This window comes from Amphibalanus amphitrite, unplaced genomic scaffold (genome assembly GCF_019059575.1).
Source record: "Amphibalanus amphitrite isolate SeventyFive unplaced genomic scaffold, NRLGWU_Aamphi_draft 000589F_arrow, whole genome shotgun sequence".
Classification (NCBI taxonomy): domain Eukaryota; kingdom Metazoa; phylum Arthropoda; class Thecostraca; order Balanomorpha; family Balanidae; genus Amphibalanus; species Amphibalanus amphitrite.
In genome coordinates, this window is record NW_024882083.1 from 383,389 (window position 1) to 402,170 (window position 18,782).

Below are 18,782 nucleotides of genomic sequence, written 5' to 3' on the forward strand. Positions count from 1 at the left end.
ACATACACTTTCAGAAGATCTGCACGGTACTTTAAAATAATATACTTCTATCATTTAGACAGCAGCCTTCAGTGACTGCATGACTGGACGCGGCGTTTCACCGGCCCAGTTCCGTGTTCGATTCCGGTCAGTTTCTACCTTTTAGTGCTGAGCACGACTGGCTAGGGAGAGCCGTTACCTCGCCGACCGGGTCACAGCGCCGGGTCACCACCGGCCGGTCGTGATATCACCCCTCAACATAGTTCGGACACAAACCCCCGACCTACCAGACATTGCATGTTACCACGCGGGCCGCCGCGCCGCCGCCTTTGGGGGTCACCCAAGCGTGACCTCTGCCCCCCCCCGCGGGCCGCGGGGCACCCAGGGTCAGGGAGCACGCGTCAGTGACAGCCAATGGCTCCGCGGGGGCCACAGCGCACGGCCGACCTCAATGGGGACGATTTCACGCCCACCGTGTTTAAAAACGTATGTAAAACAGTGTCGGAATAGCGGCGTGACTGGCGGAGGGCGACGTTGTGTTACAGCGAAGGTCGGACTGGGAGCGAGGGGCAGGGCGGAACGGGACGATGGACAGACAAGTCCTCAGGGAGCAAGTCCTCTAACAAAGGAGAACAAAAGCGGCAGTGTAAGTAATCGTTCTAGTTTATCAAAATATTCGCTGGGAAACAGCGATGCGCTTAGTTTTATTCAATAGAGCATTAGAATAGTGCCACCTATGCAACAATCCCTAGAGTTACCAGTTGCCAAGTCGCCCCTGCAAACAGTTAAAGGGACCCTCCCACCTTCAAAAAAGTTAATGAATTGGCATGAAAGTGATGTCGCTCGGTTCAGAAAGAGCAAAAACGAATATCTACCAAATTTCATCGAAAAATATTCACCGGTTTTCAAGATATTAGACTTTTACTTTTGTTTACTTTTTGGGATCTCCGCTGTTCCTAGCGACTTTATTTGAAAGTGCGGCATTTGTTGCGCGCAAAGCAGCATATACCACCGCGTGCTACAAAACGTTTTAGTCAAACATTTAACGGACGTTCGAAAGCCTGATGACGTCATCAGATTCCCGTAATGGTTAAGAGATAGGGACCACGCTGGTCCCACCCTGCAAGTAAAGGGAAGAAATTTCTTGAACACCATAAAGCTGCGGGGGTTGCGACCAGGATAAATGGTGGTTTCTGAGCCTGGCCGCAAACTTGGCTATCTCAACTCAAAACTAATGTTAAGGTGGGAGGGTCCCTTTAAAGTGGCAATGTCACCCCCTTAGTTTTGATAGCAGTTTTGAGTCGAGATAGCCAAATTGGGGTCCCTGGCTTGCAATTACCGGTTTGAGCACTCTTAACATCGATAAATGCCTTAAATCGAAAATATTTCATTTCAAAGTTGCAGCATTTTGGATTCAGAGGGGCTAATGCATTTGAATGCCCCTTTAGAATGTGACGTCAGTGCAAATCTAACGATTTTTAAATCAAATGCTAAGACTATTGGTAAAAAGCGGTGGTACCTATATGCTGTTTTGCGTGCAACACCTGCTGCACTTTTAGGCGGTAGACCGCCAAATTATTGCTTCCAAATGACGTCACAGGAACAGCGGAGATCCCAAAAAGTAAACAAAAGTTAAAGTGCAATCTTTGCGTTCTTGACGTGTAATCTTGACACCGGTTATCTTGACAACCGGTGAATAGCTATTAGTGAAATTTGGTAGATATTCGTTTTTGCTCTTTCTGAATCGAGCGACATCACTTTTATGCCAATTCATTAACTTTTTGAAGGTGGGAGGGTCCTAGTGATGTCAGTTACGGAAAATCGGAATACCGATACCAAACCAAATACCAACCAAAACCGTGGAGAAATACCGAAACCAAACCAACTTGGGAGCATGAGGGAAATTAATACCAACTTCTTACCGATTTCTTAGCCTCTTATACATTAGTGGGGGTTCATAATACCAACAACATACCAAACACATTAGGATTGAAATACCAACTACCAAGTTGGTATCGGTTTGGTATCGGTATACCAAAAATTCGGTATCCGATTGACATCTCTAGTCAGGGTCCCTTTAAAAGTAATTCTTATCACAGCTCCTCATCAGAAAAATGGGGTCTACATTAATCTGAACATCGATCATTTGACGTTCACGGTAAAAATTCAATATTCACCACTAAATGGTGTACCTACAACATAATATTTCATGTCGCTTGCTGACTTGCCCGTCAAGCGACCATTTATCATTTTGTGATATTCGATAAAAAAACGCGTTTTCCCACTGATTGGACCTAGCCAAAAACACCACTTTTCCACAAAACAAAACGCCTCACGTGCCCATTTCCAGTTTATTGGAAAAGAAAACATTAAAAATCTCCCGTAACCATCTGATAAGCGGCATCTTCGGTACAAATCGAGCGTTGACGTCGTTACATGAATCCAGCGGGGTCGGTTTTCGAGGCGCGTCAGCCGCCCGCCGCGGCTGGTCGGGCCGACCGCCGGGGGCGGCCGGCGGCTGCACTAAGCGGAAGGCGAGACTGAAGCTTGATCTCAGCGATATGCGGATCGTCCGACCGCTCACGGTCCACGGAGCAGCGGCAGACAGGCAGGCAGGGGCAGGCAGGCCGGGCCCGCGGCCGGCAGCCAAGGGCCCATCACCACACAGCCGCCTCAGTTCAGTGATCAATTTACCACACTATGTAGCATATTTAAATTAGTCCGGCCAAACACAACTCGGCCAGCGTCCGCTCAACTATAAGACCTATATGAAATCTTCGAAGTCATCGTACGCCGATTTCTGGAAGGACAGAGCCATCTGTTAGCGATTTACGGAGTTAAAAGTACCGTAGTCGGCCGAGAGGGTACCGGCGCAATGTGAGCGTCGAGCAACAGTCAACTCTGGCCTCAAACGCCGTCCAAAATCTCGAGTTTAATGTTGTATCGAACCAATCAATGGCCAGTCCGCTGGCATCCCTCGATGGACTGATATGTATGTTTATACAGCAAAATTGTGTGGAGGTGAATCGTTCCACATGCCAAATAACTCGTGAATGCACCAATGCTTTTCCGCCTATTTTTACACTCACAATGTACCCACCCTCAGCACTCCCAGCCATGAAAGTCGTAGAACTTACCTCCACCTTGAGTGACGCTCCCTTCTTGCTCTTTTTACTCTTGCCCTGTTTGCTTTTGACCTTGTCGTTGTAGAGGGCGTTGAGGGCGGTACTAACCTTCTTCACCTCATCAGAGTCCACTGAAAGTAGGCATACCCACAGTCAGCTAACAACGAAACGCTCATCAGAGATAACTGGTGAGACAACAGACATAACTGGGTACACGCAACATAAATAATAAGACTTTAATACTAGCCAAAATTCTACAGCAATTGGTTCTGACGTTGAGCACTATTTGCAACCTTAGTTGTATGTAGAATAAATTATGTCGTGCAAAGGTCAAGTATTACAATGATGACAATTATTGTCAACTTTATGACACAATTCTCTAACTACACAACATTTGCTTGCACAGCACATTCTCAACTGTCGCCTAAGAATTCTCGTCAGTAAGGGCGTAACTATTCCAACTGCGCCGGACAGGATGGGTGTATCATTCTCCTACCAGGTCCATTCTCCACAACAGCTTGCACTGTCTCAGCGCTCCTTCCCAACCCAGGCCCACAACAACTCACTGTCACCCGACCCTATCTATCCAAATCAAGCATTCAAGCATTAACAACTCAATATTCAAGCAGAGGTTCCTCTCCCTCCCAACCCTGCCTCAGCATCTCACTGACTCAGCGCCCGTCCCCGTCCCACCAGAACTCAGCACCAGCGACTCAATATTCCAGCAGAGGCCACTCTCTCTCTCCAAACCGAGCAATAAAAGCTCACCGTTCCAGCAGAGGTCCCTCTCTCCAAACTCAGTAAAACTCACTGTTCCAGCAGAGGTCCCGGACCAGGTCCTCCAGGAAGCCGGCGTAGCAGGGCGACGACTCGAGCGAGCGCAGCTTCTCGACCAGCGCGGACCGGTACGAGTCGAACTCCTCTTTGTTGGTGGGCCGCGCGTCCAGCGGCGACGAGGAAGGCATGTCGTCCTTACTCACACCTGGCGGGCGTGCAGCGGGCGGGCAGCGTCGGTCAGACATGAGAGCAACGGTAGCTCTGAGCCTAAGATGTCACGGTCCAGGGATATACAGGGTGATTTTTTTTAACTGTTAAAAAGTTAACGTCAATGGTGGTCCCTAAATCGAAAAATCGCGTGCAAAAAAGCAATGCACGTGATAGATAAATCTGGGACATTTTGTATGGTGCCATCATTTGTCCCTTTTGACCGACGGCCTCGGCCCCAATGGAGCCTGAAAATGTCCCACCAATCGGGCACGCATGGTCCACCGCCGTTCAGTAAGGAACGACACAAAACGATGATTCTGAAGCATTGAGGCAGTTCGAAGCATACGATGATCAAGGAGATGCCTCAGAAAGACGTTAAATAACGCATGAACAAGCTTGTAGTCATAAATAACCTTCAAACGGTCCATCTGGCGTATGAGCAGCTTTTGAAGAATCAGTCTTCAGGGAGAAAGAAAAACAGCGAGTCAGACACCATCAGGGCCGCCAGTATCAAAATCCTCCACCTGCCCCCCCTAGACTTCTAGTTTTTGGACCCAGCTATGGCAGATATAACAAGAAAACATTGGAAATATCTGGCAGAGCTGAAAATGGGCGATAGGAGCCTTTTCAGTCCGCCTAATGAGTATGAGAGTCCCTGGTGCTGTTCAACACGTGCTCAGGCGGGCTGAGTCGTGTCGGTGAGAGAGGGGGTAACTTCAAGCACAAGTAAAATACACGATGGACGTTTCTTCGCATCGTGTCTGCATAAAATCAAAATGTCCCAGAATGCTCGTCATCCTGGCATATAATTTTGCAAGATATATTTGCATTTTAACCCCACTAGACCTCATTACTTTTTAACAAGTAAAAAAAATCACCCTGTACACATTCGAAGTACACCACCGTTCTCTCCCTTGCCGCCGTTTCAAGGAAGGGCAATTGACAATAGGCGGATATTTGGCCTGAAAACCTCCATGTGAATGACCAATATCTCGGTGTATTATGAGCGTCCTTTTTGAGCTCCCACAGAGCTAAAAGCGGCCACCACTGGGCCACGTACAGCTGCCATTCAAATAATTCAAATTAAAGCTATACGGCTGAAGGAACGGCAATGGTCCACCTGCTAAATTTTCCAGATATTACCACACGATACATTTGACGTTAGCCCACTAGCGGTCACCAGACGAACTTGAGTGTCAGGCTCCCGCCGCCGCGGCGCGCGCCACCTACCGAAGGTCTCCATGGCCACCTCGAGGTCGGCGTCCTCCTGCATTTTGAGCGCGCGCGCCTTGGCCGCCAGCTGCTCCTCGGGCGAGAGGTTCCTCTGAGCCTCCTCCTCCTCCTGACGCCGCCGCTCCAGCTCCTCGCGCCGTTTGGCCTGCCAGGGCACGGCACAGGTCACTGGTCACGCCCACGGCACGGACACGGCTCACGGTTCAGGCACGAGGTCACTGAACAGACACGGAACACGGCTGTGGAAAGAAAACATGGCTTAAGGGTTCACTACGAGGTCACGTCTCCAGCCTCATGTAAAGAGAGGGTCACATCGGCTTTTCGTCAGTGAATTTCCGTCAGTGAAGAGTACAGCAAGATATAGCAAACAACAATAAACGACACTTATTCTAATGTCTCAACAAACCATGGAGACGATGCACCTTTCGGCATGACTGACCTCTTTCTCTGCTATCCGTTCGGCGAGTGACTTCTTCTTTTTGACGGGCGCCTCGACAACGGGAACTGCTGGCTTATCCTCGTCATCTTCAGCCTCCCAGTCATCCTGTATGGGGCAGCGGAGAGTGGACCGGTCAGAGGTGCACGGACGGACACACTGCGTGGGGGAGACGGGAGAACATGGATGCTTGAAGAAATGAAGACTCTGGTGAACACAGCAGAACATCACAATATATAGCCATAAACATAGCAATATTTACAGTCTTTGGTCATAAAGTCAAAGCAGTTTAACAGCAATCACGATGATGAGTAAAAACCAGGTGAAAAAGAGGCAATGGGACGAGTGATCCAGAAACGCGGTCAGGAGAAATAAGTTGCTGTTCATTTTTCACTGCGGCGCCAATCATTGCCTCCAGAGTGAGTCCAGACGCAAAAGAAATTCTGTAGTTTAAGTTGTCCAATCGTCAGCTCATCTAATTCCACCCACACACCGGCCACGGCCCAGAACTCTGCGCCAACTGGGCAGCTATGGCCTCGTTTTAGCCGCCCGCGGGTGTGACTGGGTCAGGGTTCCCGGCGGCGTCACTGGGGAGCGATGCGGGCGGCCCGCATACTCTCTCCGGCGGCCGGTCGGCGGCGGCGGGTCGGCGGGGGACGCTCACTCGGTCACAGCAGACTGCGGAGTGACGATGGCGTGTCTGGCGCTGCCGCTGGACACCTCCTCGGCGGCGGTGACGGCGGCCGCCGCCGGCGCCGCCCTGCTGCTCAACCTGTGGACGGCCGCGCGGCTGCGGCGCTCGGCGCTGGCGGCGCCGGCGGCCGCCTCCTGCCTGCTCGAGTCGGCCGGCGCCGGCCTGGTGGTGGCGGCCGTGGCCGGCGGAGCAGGCCCGCCGCCGGCCGCGCTGCTGGTGGCCGGCGCTGCGCTGCTGCCCGTCCCGGCGGCGGCCGTCTCGCTGCTCGGAGCCGTGCTCATTGCTCGCCGATGGCCCGAGAAGGCAGCCGACCCGCCGGCCGAGGAGGCGGCCGGAGCGCGCGCGGCGCGCCGGCTCGCCGCGGCCACCGTGGTGGTGACAGTCGTGATCGCTGCCGGTCTCTCCACCAGTGTAGTGTTCGTGACCGACGACTGGGGCACGGCGCCGGCCGCGGGGACGGAGGTGCCACCGAGCGTCCCTCCTCCGCCCACCGCCGACCCGCCGGGAACGCCAACCCCGGCAGCTGGAGCCCCACAGCCGACCTCACCGACACCCGGCGTCACAGCGACGCCCCAGTCTCCGGGCACAGCAGAGGTTATCCCAGCGACGGAGCAAACAGATGAGATACTGGAGGCAGCTGAAGAAACAGCCACTCCTCGAGTGACCAGCACCCCAGCGGTAGTGCAGGAGACGACGAGAGCATCAGAGGAATCTGGAGTGGCACCTGGAACACCGCAGATTTCCGTAACCCTGCGAGGACACAGGGTCCTGAGCCAGATGTACCGGAAGGGCAGCCTCCTGTGGCGGTTTCTAAGCCTACACTACCCAATGGCGGTGATCAGGCAGGTGAGCCAGAGTTGGCTGTGGAGATCCTCTCTAACAGCGAGTCTGAGCCGCGGGCAGCCGCGCTGATCCGCCAGAAGAGACCTCCACGCATCAACGACCGAATGAGCCGGTGGCCGACGGACGTGCAGAGCGACCAGAGCCGGGCCGGCGCGGACGGCACCGGGGGCTCCCAGTCCCGAGCGTTCGACGGGACCTTCGGTAACGCGACACTAGACGGACTCCAACTCCACCCACAGACAGGAGCTGCCGGCGTCTGGCTGAACCTTTCTCTCGCAGGCACGTGGTCCCATCCACGGAGCGGCGCCCTGTCTCGGCTGGGGTTTCTGCCCGCCGGCGAGCCAGCCCCGGCTGTCGGCGCCCGACTGCTGCGAGCCCGCGCCCCGCCTGAGGAGAGCCCGCCACTCGACCCGTCAGAGGTGCTGCGGGACGTCTACTTCATCCACCTGCTGTACAAGTACGGCAGGAACATCTCTGCGCTGCACGGTCAGCAGGGCACGGTGCCCAACCAGGCCGTGGTGCGCCAGTCGCTGCGGCTCGTACTGGACGCCGTGCGCCGGTTCCGGGGCCAGCAGCCGCCGTCTGCGCTGACCCCGGCGGCGGCAGCGTTCAGACCGGTGACACCGAGCAGTGCTGGCGGGTTCGTGCATTTCCCAGACACTGGCTGGCGGCCCAGCGGACCGCTGTTCCCCAGCAGGCCGGGAGGGACGGGTCCGGTGCCGGCACGACCGCCGCTGATCGCACCAGGGCGACCGCAGCGGCCGAGCCCGGGAGACAGTCCGCCGACACAGACTGGTGCAGACGACAGGCCGCAGCTGCAGCCGGCAGCGACAGACGGTCTGGCCGACCGGCCAACAGCAACAGAGGACGATACCGACCGGCCACAGCGACCCGAATACCAGGCCAGCGGGCCCGGCTTCCGGCCAGGTGAGGATTGATATTCTCCTCTCTCGTAGCTTCAGTTGCGGAGCCTCACAGCTGGGCAAAGGTGCTGAGATGTGAGTCTAACTAGAGAATTGGGATTCCAGGGGGCATCGATGTTGAATCCATGTAATTGATAAAATAAAATGGAAATTCAATCAGGCCATGGGTTCCAAAGAAATAGTAGCTTGATTTGGGACAAAATATGCTTGCAACATAACTAATATTGACGCTTGAGCAAGAGACGTATGATCAACAATCCTCAGAACACATGACAATGACATCATGTGCTTAGCACAATATCCACTATGCACTAACCCTCACACCCGATCACTCCTCCCGCAGAGACCACCGTCTACAGCAGCCTGCCGAGTCCGGCGCCGGTGATGGACACACCGTCCCCGCAGACATCCGGACGGAGGCGGTACCGACGGTACGCCCTTCGACGGTACCGACGTGGCGCCCTTCGACGACACCAACCCGGCGCCTTCCGACGACACCGGCGTCGCCGCCGACGGCCCGGTGCGCGTCACTCTACGGATCCCCGGCGTACTGGAGTCGACCTCGGAGCGGCAGGACGCGGCTGCGGTCGGCGGCTGGCTGCGGCGGCTGCGGCAACTGACGGCTGCCAGCCGCCGGCGCCGCCTGCTCGCCGTCACCGTCACACTGCTGCCGAGCGCGGACGGCCGCGCCCTGACACTGCGACTGAGCGAAGAGTGGAGAGACGAGGGGGAGATCACTATCGGGGGAGGCAGAGGCGGCTCGGACCGGCCCGGCGGCCAGGGCGGTGCGGAAACAGCCGAAAGTGACACGGTGGGAGCAACAAGTCCGAGTCCCACAGCCGGACAGATGGATGATCAGACACTGACTCCGTTTGGTGACCAAGGTGGGACACAGACAGCCGAGGAGCAGTCGAACGTGGTTACAGCCCAACCAGTCACCGCACCAGCCGACAGCACGGCCGGTCCATCCGATCAGAACCCGCCGCCAGCCGATGTCGGGACAGAGCAGTCGCCAGTATCCACTTCCACAGCAGAGCCAGTCGAGTCCAATCAGCCAGCAACAGAGCCACGGCCGACGGCGGGCCCGCCGCCCTCCGAGACGGAGACTACAGGCACATCGCCGCCGACTCCGGCCAACACAGCATCGGCCGTCGACCAGCAGCCAGTGACAGCGGGAGCCTCCACAGCGCCGACCGAAACCCAGCCATCAGTGACAACAAGAGCCAGCTCTCCAGCAGATCGAGAACCAACTGAACAGCCCGCAATACCACCGGCGCAGACACCAGAACCAGCGTCAGCAGCCTCCGGGACCACCAGCCGACCTCCCAGCTCAGCCTCCAGTCTGCCCACGCCACGACCGCCGTTCGTCACTGTGTTGGAGCAGACGACACCGGCGACAGAGGGGCCGGCGGAGACTGACCAGGAGCTGGAGCTGCGCACGGCGCCCGCCACCCGGGCGCACCTGTCCACGGCGGCCGGGCCGGCGCCGGGCGGCGGCTGCGGCCGGCCGGCGCGCGTCTGGCCCGTGCCGCTGGTGGTGGCACTGCTCTGCTGTGTGGCCGTGCCGCTGGCCGGGCTCTCCCTGCTGCGGCGCCGGCCGGCCGAGGAGGCGCGCCGGCTGCGCGCCGGCCACGCGCGCCTGCTGTTGGCACTGGCGGCCACCCAGCTGCCGCTGCTGGCCGCGCTGGTGGTGGCGCTGTCGGGCCGCGCCGCGCCCGGAGGCCCGCTGATCGCCCTCCTGTACGCGCTGGCCGTCAGCTACGCGCTGCTGAGGGCGCTGCTCCTCAGACAGGTGTACGGGTACGCGCCGCTGAGCGGGTGCCGGCCGCGCCGCGCCGTATCCCCTGCCCCCTGAGCTCACCAGGGGCGCCAGAGGGAGACCTGGCCTCACCAGGGGCGGCCACATCGTTCGTGACATTGCTGGCTCCCGTGGCTTGCACTGTATTATTTGAACAGTGTGGATAGATATAACCGAACAAAACAAAGACGGAAAGTGTAGCTTTTTTGTAAGCTACTGCTGTCACGTATCTTCAAGTCTGTGCGTCGTCGCGCCGTTGTATCAGGCTTATGTAATGAAAAATAATACATTTAAGAAAAGCACACAGAAAAAGGATGATAGTACACACGGCCGTTTTACCTACGCGACTGCTCGGCACTCGGAACGCGTTGGCGACGAAGCGATGGAAATCATCCCAGCTGAACTCTACTTCACGCCAGAACACGCTTTGCAACACTAGCAGCATTTTTAGGTCAAGTCAGGTCACTGACCTCATAAATGAACCTCTTCATGGTCCTCAAATGTAGCAGTTTTTATGTAACTACAGGATGTAGTATCCCAACCGAGGGCTCACAGCTTCCATATCTCGGATTTTCATATACGTCACCTGAGGTCAGACCGGTCACATGACCTCACCGTAAGTCAAGGGTGGAGGATATGAAAGCTGTTACCTAGGGCACCGGACTAGTGGTGCCAGTTTCAGAAAATGTATGTCCGTCCAATGTCCGATATTTTCGTCGACTGTCCGTCCAAAAATGCGCAAGCAAGCCATTTGTCCAAAGAGGTTCGAAAACTTCCAATAATTTACTCTCAACACTGTTGTCTATTCTCAATTTGCTTTTAAGCCAGGTATTACCAGATCAGGAGTGTTTGTCATATCGAGAGCTGAGCTTTCTATTCGCCAATCAATGTTATACACGATTACTCTATGAACATTCTAAGATGTGGCAAGTGACATTCCAATGCTGTCCAAAGCCTGCTGCCAACAAATGCCGAAATGGACATTAGGCAAAATCGGAATTCCAAATGTTCAAGTTCCGAATGTAACAGCTACACCGGACATAATCTAAGACAATCCAAAACACAAGTAATCAATATCTCACACGGACCTTGCAAAGTCCGATGCCTAGCTTTTGCAACGTCGATCCTGCATGACGATATATATGACGTCACTAAGGCTATTTGACTTTTTGTTACTAGCTCCTGAGCAGATTACGCTAGCAGGTCGGGATGGCCGCAAAGGAACTAAAAAGACCTGCCGAATCGAATGACATGCAGTATGATATTCATGCTATAGTTCGTTTTTTTTTTCAAAAGGACTCTGGCTCCAAGTATGTTTTTCGAAAAAGCACACGTTTTAGCGAGCAAAACGAGCAAAAACAAAAACTGAACCTGAGAAACTCGAACGTCACCTTATTTTAACCCTCGCATGTGTAGGGGGGGGGGGGTCGGATGGACCCCCCCCATGGTTTTTCGCGAATAACTCGCGTAAAAAGCGGCCGATCGCGACGAAACTTTCAGTACCCTCGCATTGATCAATTTTACACCTACCCTGAAAATTTCATGACCCTGACCCAAATGATCTTTGACCTGTGACCTCTTTTCCGAGACTATGTTTGGCCGGAATCGCGATTTCGCGTATGTCGGCTCGCACTAGCCGCGTGTTTGCAAGCTTTTCGTGGTTTCAAACGTTCAAACATGTGATTTGATGTTACTCCCGTGTGTGTCAAGGTCACCTGAAGGTCAGGTCAGGTCAATGACCTTTGGTGACCTCGGGTGACCTCGGGTCACTTTTTCGAGTTTTACATGTTTCTAGGCTAGTTTTTGGAGCTGAATTCGAATTTAGCAACCATTTGAACATTTACGAAGTAGTTTTGGTGACTTCGTAACATGTTACGAAGCTGTCAGAGGCGGTTGACACGTATTACGAATACCCGTCACGACGCCTATTGGTTGACCTGACCTGACCTGACCCGACCTGGTCTAAATGCTTCAAGACATCATCTGTGATCAAAAATAACACGATATTCGTGATCAGCACCCCGAAAAAACCCCCTAGCAGCCACACATTACGACTTTCTAACAGGTCCCGATTTTCCCGACTTTGGGTCATTGACCTGACCTGGAAGGTCAACCAATGACCTAGGACCTTAAAATTGGGTATCATCGGCTTCCTCTCGTCACGGGCAACGCGCTCGTTTTTTCCGCGAAGCTCTAGCTCGATCAGGGGCCAAACGGCAAGGGGGGGGTCCAACCGACCCCCCCCCCCCTACACATTAGAAGCTGGCAAACGCCGCACACATGCGAGGGTTAAAGGGACCCTCCCACCTTCAAAAAAGTTAATGAATTGGCATAAAAGTGATGTAGCGTGAATCACAAAGAGCGAAAATGAACATCTACCAAATTTTACCGGAAAATATTCACCCGTTTTCGAGATATAAGACTTTTATTTTTGTTTACTTTTTGGGAACTCCGCTGCTTCTATGACGTCACATAAAGGTTTTCTTTACGTCGGCATTTGGAAGCAATAGTTTGGTATCAAAGTGCGACAAATATTGCGCGAATGATGCGTTTATCTTATCAAGGTCAATATATTAAAGGATTCCAGGACAATTCTTCTTATGGCATTTCTTCGTATCGCAATTCTTCGTCTGCAAATCTTCGTCAGGGCATTTATTCGTATCGCATTACTTTGTCTCGCATCAGGGTATATGAAAATCGGCTCGCATTTCTTCTTCAACGCAAATATACGCAAGAGTAAGCATTGAGGGACAAATAAATGCACTGACGAAGATTTGTAGACGAAGAAATGCGGACGAAAAATTGTGCTACGAAGAAATGTCATGCGGGGATTCGTTCGGGTACCATGACATTTATGTGATTTCAAAGTCAAGGTTCACAGCTGATCTGCTAAATCAAGCCAAGAATCCAAACTATCAAAAAACTATAAATATTTGTTTGTCTGTCACAGAGGTCTCAAGCAATAGGTTGACATATGTTGAATCAAAACTCTACTGCCACAACTCACATCTCCTGCCTTCGTTTATCATTGTTGTTTTAACTTGCTTTCAAGAGAAACAGAAGCCAGTATCTGATATCACTTCCAGGGGCGGATCCAAGGGGGGGGTCACATGGGTCATGGCCCCTCCCCTTGAGGCCCGGGGGCCCAAAGACCTGCCAGGGGCACCACCGGCCTATCAGGGGTATCACAGTCCTGACAGGGGCACCACAGGACCGCCAGGGGCACCACAGGCCTAGCAGGGACACCACGGGCCTGGTGCCCCTGGGCCCTGACAGGACTGTAACGCCCCTGACAAGCCTGAAGTGTCCCCGGCAGGCACGTGGTGCCCCTGACAGGCCTGAGGCGCCCCTGCAAGGCCGGTGGTGCCCCTGGCAGGCCTGTGGTGTCCATGGCAGGCCTGTGGTGCCCTTGCTAGGCCTCTGGTGCCCCTGACAGGCTTGTAATGCCCCTGGAAGGACTGTGGTGCCCCTGGGCCCTGACAAGCCTGAGGTGCCCCTGACAGGCCAGTGGTGCCCTTGCCAGGCCTGTGGTGCCCCTGGCAGGCCTCTGGTGCCCCTGACAGGGTTGCGGTGACCTTGGAAGGACTGTGGTGTCCCTGGGCCCTGACAAGCCTGAGGTGCCCCTGACAGGCCCGTGGTGCCCTTGTTAGGCCTGTGGTGCCCCTGACAGGCCTCTGGTGCCCTTGCTAGGCCGCTGGTGCCCCTGGCAGGCCTCTGGTGCCCTTGCTAGACCGCTGGTACCCCTGCGCCCGGAGAGGACTGGTGCCCCTGAAAAGTCTGAAGTGCCCCTCGGCAGGCCCGTGGTGCCCCTGACAGGCCCAAGGTGCCCCTGCGAGGCCGGTAGTGCCCCTGGCAGACCTCTGGTGCCCCTGGCAGGTCTGTGGTGCCCCTGGCAGGTCTGTGGCGCCCCTGGCAGACCTGTGTTGACTGGTGCCCCTGCTAGGCCGCTGGTGCCCCTCACAGGCCTGCGGTGCCCCTGGAAGGACTGTGGTGCCCCTGCCCCTAGGGGTACTCATGGGCCCAACAGGCCCGTTGTGCCCCTGACAGGCCTGTCGTGTATACTTGCTAGACCTGTGGTGCCCCTGGCGGGCCTGTGGCGCCCCTACAAGGCCGTAGGTGCCCCTGACAGGTTTGTGGTGTCCCTGGAAGGACTTTGGTGCCCCTGACAAGCCTGAAGTGTCAAGGACAGACCCTTTAGACGCCAGGGTCAAGTTCGTCGGACTGACAACGATTTGCTTACCTGATAACGTTCCTGGTAAGTACTCACTACTCAGCGTCCACAACATATATGTATACACATAGCACATTCATATATACTTGCTTACAATTGGTAAATGTGGTTGTGGCTAAGAGTTAAGATACTGACTAAAAATAAAAAATGAAAAGAAAAAAAACTGAAAATGGGGGCACCACCAAAATGAAGTGGACGAAATCCGTTAAGTTTTTAATTTTGGGTATAGGTAGGGGCACCACTTCGATTCATGACCCTCCCCTTGGAGTTTTCCTGGATCCGCCCCTGATCACTTCAGATGATTGTTTCAAGATCTGAGTTAAAATGGAAATAAAAGCAAGATCAAGATGAAACAGGGATTATTGCTGTTAAAGTAGTTTTGCCATGATACAACAAGCACATAAATCATTAGCCAAATCAAATACTGGTTGGTTTGTCAAGATGTTTGTTGTCTGTCGTCTCTCGAGCTGCTATGAACACTGAACGCTCTCACTCTTACTTTAAAGAGAGTAGTTTAAGTTGAATGGTAGTGAGCTGTAATTAGACAAAGCAGCTATTCAGTGCTCACATCAAGCCAGGCTAGGAAATGGCATCAACTGTGGTGGGAGGAAGCAGGTTCGGCAGCCCTGTGTTGTAAACTTCTGTTGTGTCTTGTGGTTGTGTTGATCAACTGTGTTTATGTTGTGTTTGATCAACTGGTGTTTTCTGCTCTGTTTTGTGCAGTGATAGTAGCAGGTAACTGCATGCTTGTCAAATTATGTGAATAAACGAATTCATAACATTGCATTTTTCTCTCCATGCAAGGAACAAGTAAGATGTTGTAGAAAATGTAATAGAGGGCTGCATTGCTGATTTTGCACTTTATCAGAGCTTTATTTAGAATTGCTTTCCTGAAAGCTACACACAGGCCACAGCACTGAAATTCACAATGTCATAGCTTTTGGCAGAAAAAAGAAAAGACTTACCTAGGTAAAATTGGCTGAAAGTATGGCAGAGCAGGTCTTGATGCGTATGCCCATTCGTGTGCTTGCCGAAGCCGAACTGACTGCAACACATTAACTCTGACCCACCATGGTGGCTGGCATATCCTGAACTTTCACCACTCTAAACAAGACAATTTGCAGCCATCAGCATTGTATTAAAACACTGTACAGTGTACATGACACTCAAAATTTGTTTCAGTGCCATCCACGGACAACATCAGTCGCCATTCACCAGGCCAGTAAAAACAGAATAGATAACAGCTTCAAACCCATGTAGTCAGAGTTACTAGGTCTGCACCTCAAAACAAAATCCAGGCGACATTCACCACGCCAGTAAAAAACAGGTACTTAGGTAATGTAACAGCTTCAAATCTGGTAACATGTTGGTCCGACTTTACACTACCATATTTACATGGAATAATATGATACCAAACAATAGTGCAACCATTCTGGACAACAAAAGTGTATGATAAAATTAATTTAGAATACTTTGGCAGCATGATTTACGAGCACAGGCAGGTGTTACCTACCAGCCTTCTCAATGCGCGTAAAACCAACATTGTAGTTTTGATTTTACCTTACATAATAACACACTTGGCTGCAATGGCACATTTAATTTAATACTGTGAAAAGACCAGTTATAACCACTTCACAAGCACAATTGCACCTCATGCCGACTTCCTTTTCCAAAGACAGTCAGCAGCGTCTTTCGTCAAAGCTGGAAGATCAATCCCCTTTCAACTGTTAACATCAAAAATATTTCTTCATGGTGTGATCTCCATATGGAAACCTTGCAGGAAAAGAATTAATGTCAATTGTCAGCTCTTCAAATTTCTTTGGACTTTAACTTGCAGTACCATATCCAGTTTGCTTTGATATTTTGTTTTTTATTCCATGTTGAAGCTGAACACCAAGCTCCAGATATAGCAGGCAGCTTGATCATCTTCGGCCTTGGTATAATATCAGTCCAAGTTCCAGTGGTGGGTATCTTCTAATATTCAAATTAATATGAAAAGCAATAGGCTTTCTCAGCGCCGACGACGGATTTCTCACGTTGATAAAAAAGGGAGCTCAAGGTCAGCAAAACTCGGGTTCAAGGAATGGCGGGCGTTGAAATGACTGCTGACGTCATCAAAAAACCGCTAATGGTTAAGAGATAGGGACTAAGCTGGTCCCACCCTGCAAGTAAAGGGAAGAAATTTCTTGAACACCATAAAGCTGCGGGGGTTGCGACCAGGATAAATGGTGGTTTCTGAGCCTGGCCGCAAACTTGGCTATCTCAACTCAAAACTAATGTTAAGGTGGGATGGTCCCTTTAACATGTGAAGCATTCCAAATTATTTCTATGCGTGCGTTTTGGAACCAGATATGAGAACAGTGGATATGAGAATGCCGATCTTCATGAGCATCTGTAAAAATTATAGCCTACAGCAAAAAAAAAAAAAGTTGGTCAATTTACAGCATTTGTGCTCTTCCTCAGGCACTTCCTTGCTGCCTGACGGCTGACACTCATGAAAGTGTTCAGGCTTGTTTTTGTAAAACGTGTACGGATCATAATCCCCAAAACATGGAAGCCTATGAGAAACCTTGCCTCACATAATTAAGCTCTTGATCGCCTCTGATGTCAGGGCTGAATTTTTTTTAGTGCTGGGATCAACTTCTTGAGCAGCTCAGGAAGTTGAGTTCGTTTTTTTCCTTATGCATCCCCAACTAAGATGCAAGCATTCATGGCACGATCCAACCATGAACATTTATTTGTTTATTGGGGCGCTTTAGGGCATGCTGACCAAGGTCATTTTGTGCCCATTTGATCCAACCATGAGCATGTTCTCTGGTGGCTATGGGACCTAGCACCATACTCCATTGTCTTGGAACTGGGTGACATTGCCCCTTTATATCCTAGGCTCAATATTGAATAAAAACCACACTTAGAAGGATGTGTTCTTTCTATTTTTGTTAATTTCTTTAGTTTTTAAAGGATGAAAAAGGAGGAAATCATTTGCAACTAGGCTGGTTCCTGACTAAGCTCAGCATACCACTCAACATATCAAGTGACCTGTAAAGCCAGCACCTCACAGCACCACTGATCACATCAGGTCAGGAATGGTCCAAAAGCGCAGTCCGTTTGAAATCACACCAACATTTTTCAAGAAGTGAAAAACTGAGCCTCAAAGGGATCAAAAAGTAGTAATTTGAGTAAGTGTACTCACAGGGGCATCCTCTTCTTCGTCCTCGCCTTCCCACTTGTCTCCTGTGGTTGTACCCAGAGCAGTTGGAGGCTTGAAGTTTTCTGACTCTGAAAATATAATATTAAAACATGAGGAACACATAAAATATTTAAATTATAATCAGCACTGATTTTGGATCAGGCACACCTGCCATCCTACTATAATCTTGAATCATGATTCATGATCATGAGCCATGAACATATGGCACGAGGTGCATCAGGGCAGTACCATGCCAATGCCCAATCCCAAGTCATATAAATAGTGCATCATCCAACCGCCAATGATACATGGTTGAAGGATCATTTACACGAGTGCTAATTAATACATCGCTATCACTATCGAAGCATTAATGCCAACTACAATTAAGTATGGAATGGGTAAAGCTCTCACCCCAGTCGTCGTCGGACATCGCTACTAAATGCTTCCGATGCTTCGTAAAAAACACAACTTATAATATGTAAATGCGTGGTAAATGCTAGAAATTGTCTGGTACTAGCCTAATTACCGATAACAAACGATTTTATGCGATACAATATACGTATTTCACCACTAACATACGACCACACATGTGCTGTGTGAGAGAGCGAAAATAACACTAGCCGCCGCATGATTAATGCGCCATTTTTGTAATTGAGCTTGTAATTGAGAAGAGAGCGAGAAAGAGAGCATAAATGGCAGTCAGTATGTTTCAAAACTTACTCGTTATTTTATAGAATATCTTAAATCATCAAACGGATCACAACACATAAAAATGAAGATTAAACAAGAAAGAAATTGTCGCTTAAAGTAAAACTTAGAATTCTTGATAGAGATGAGAAGAAATTGATGTCTGAATGGATTTTCAAGTACCTTGTATTTATCGACATTTCAGGAAAATATGAAACAGGTTTTCAGTAAATAGCCTTTGAAATATCACTCTGTATCTTTCTTATCCATGATGAAACAAGTTTCTTTCGCTTAAAATCACTCCTCGCTAAAATGTCAAAGCAATTTGTTTCAAGCAGCAATATGAGTGCCATTCAATGAGAAAATAGAGTACTACTATTTTGGGACATAATCAACGCTCTAGTTTCATTTGCGACGCAGAGTTTTTCGTCTTTTTCTTTTGGTGTCCCACAGTCTTCCGGAAAGTTAACTTTAGCCAGGCGGGCACCGTGAGCATTTTCAACGGGAAAACAGCGCCAACTGATTATGTGTTTGCTGCTTTTGAACTGCGTCATCTACGGGTACACCTTGTTTTTCTTACTGTACGGAGTAAGTCGTGGCTAGTAAATTATATTTTTGGGAAATGGAGTTAGAAGTGTTGGATTTCTTGAGTTGTT

The 18,782-nt window shown here is 51.2% G+C and overlaps 1 protein-coding gene across 1 annotated transcript; it reads right to left on the reverse strand.

The window, feature by feature from the left end:
- Positions 1 to 2,311: 2,311 nt before the first annotated feature.
- LOC122394405 (eukaryotic translation initiation factor 3 subunit J-like) lies at positions 2,312 to 18,477 on the reverse strand. Its single transcript, XM_043391276.1, has 7 exons — positions 17,851 to 18,477; positions 17,443 to 17,528; positions 5,764 to 5,868; positions 5,322 to 5,469; positions 3,916 to 4,086; positions 3,117 to 3,235; positions 2,312 to 2,779 (listed from the first exon to the last, which is right to left on the reverse strand). Exons 1-7 carry the CDS (start codon positions 17,867 to 17,869, stop codon positions 2,744 to 2,746), a joined length of 684 nt encoding a protein of 227 aa, XP_043247211.1. The 5' UTR covers positions 17,870 to 18,477; the 3' UTR covers positions 2,312 to 2,743.
- Between the last annotated feature and the right edge of the window lie 305 nt (positions 18,478 to 18,782).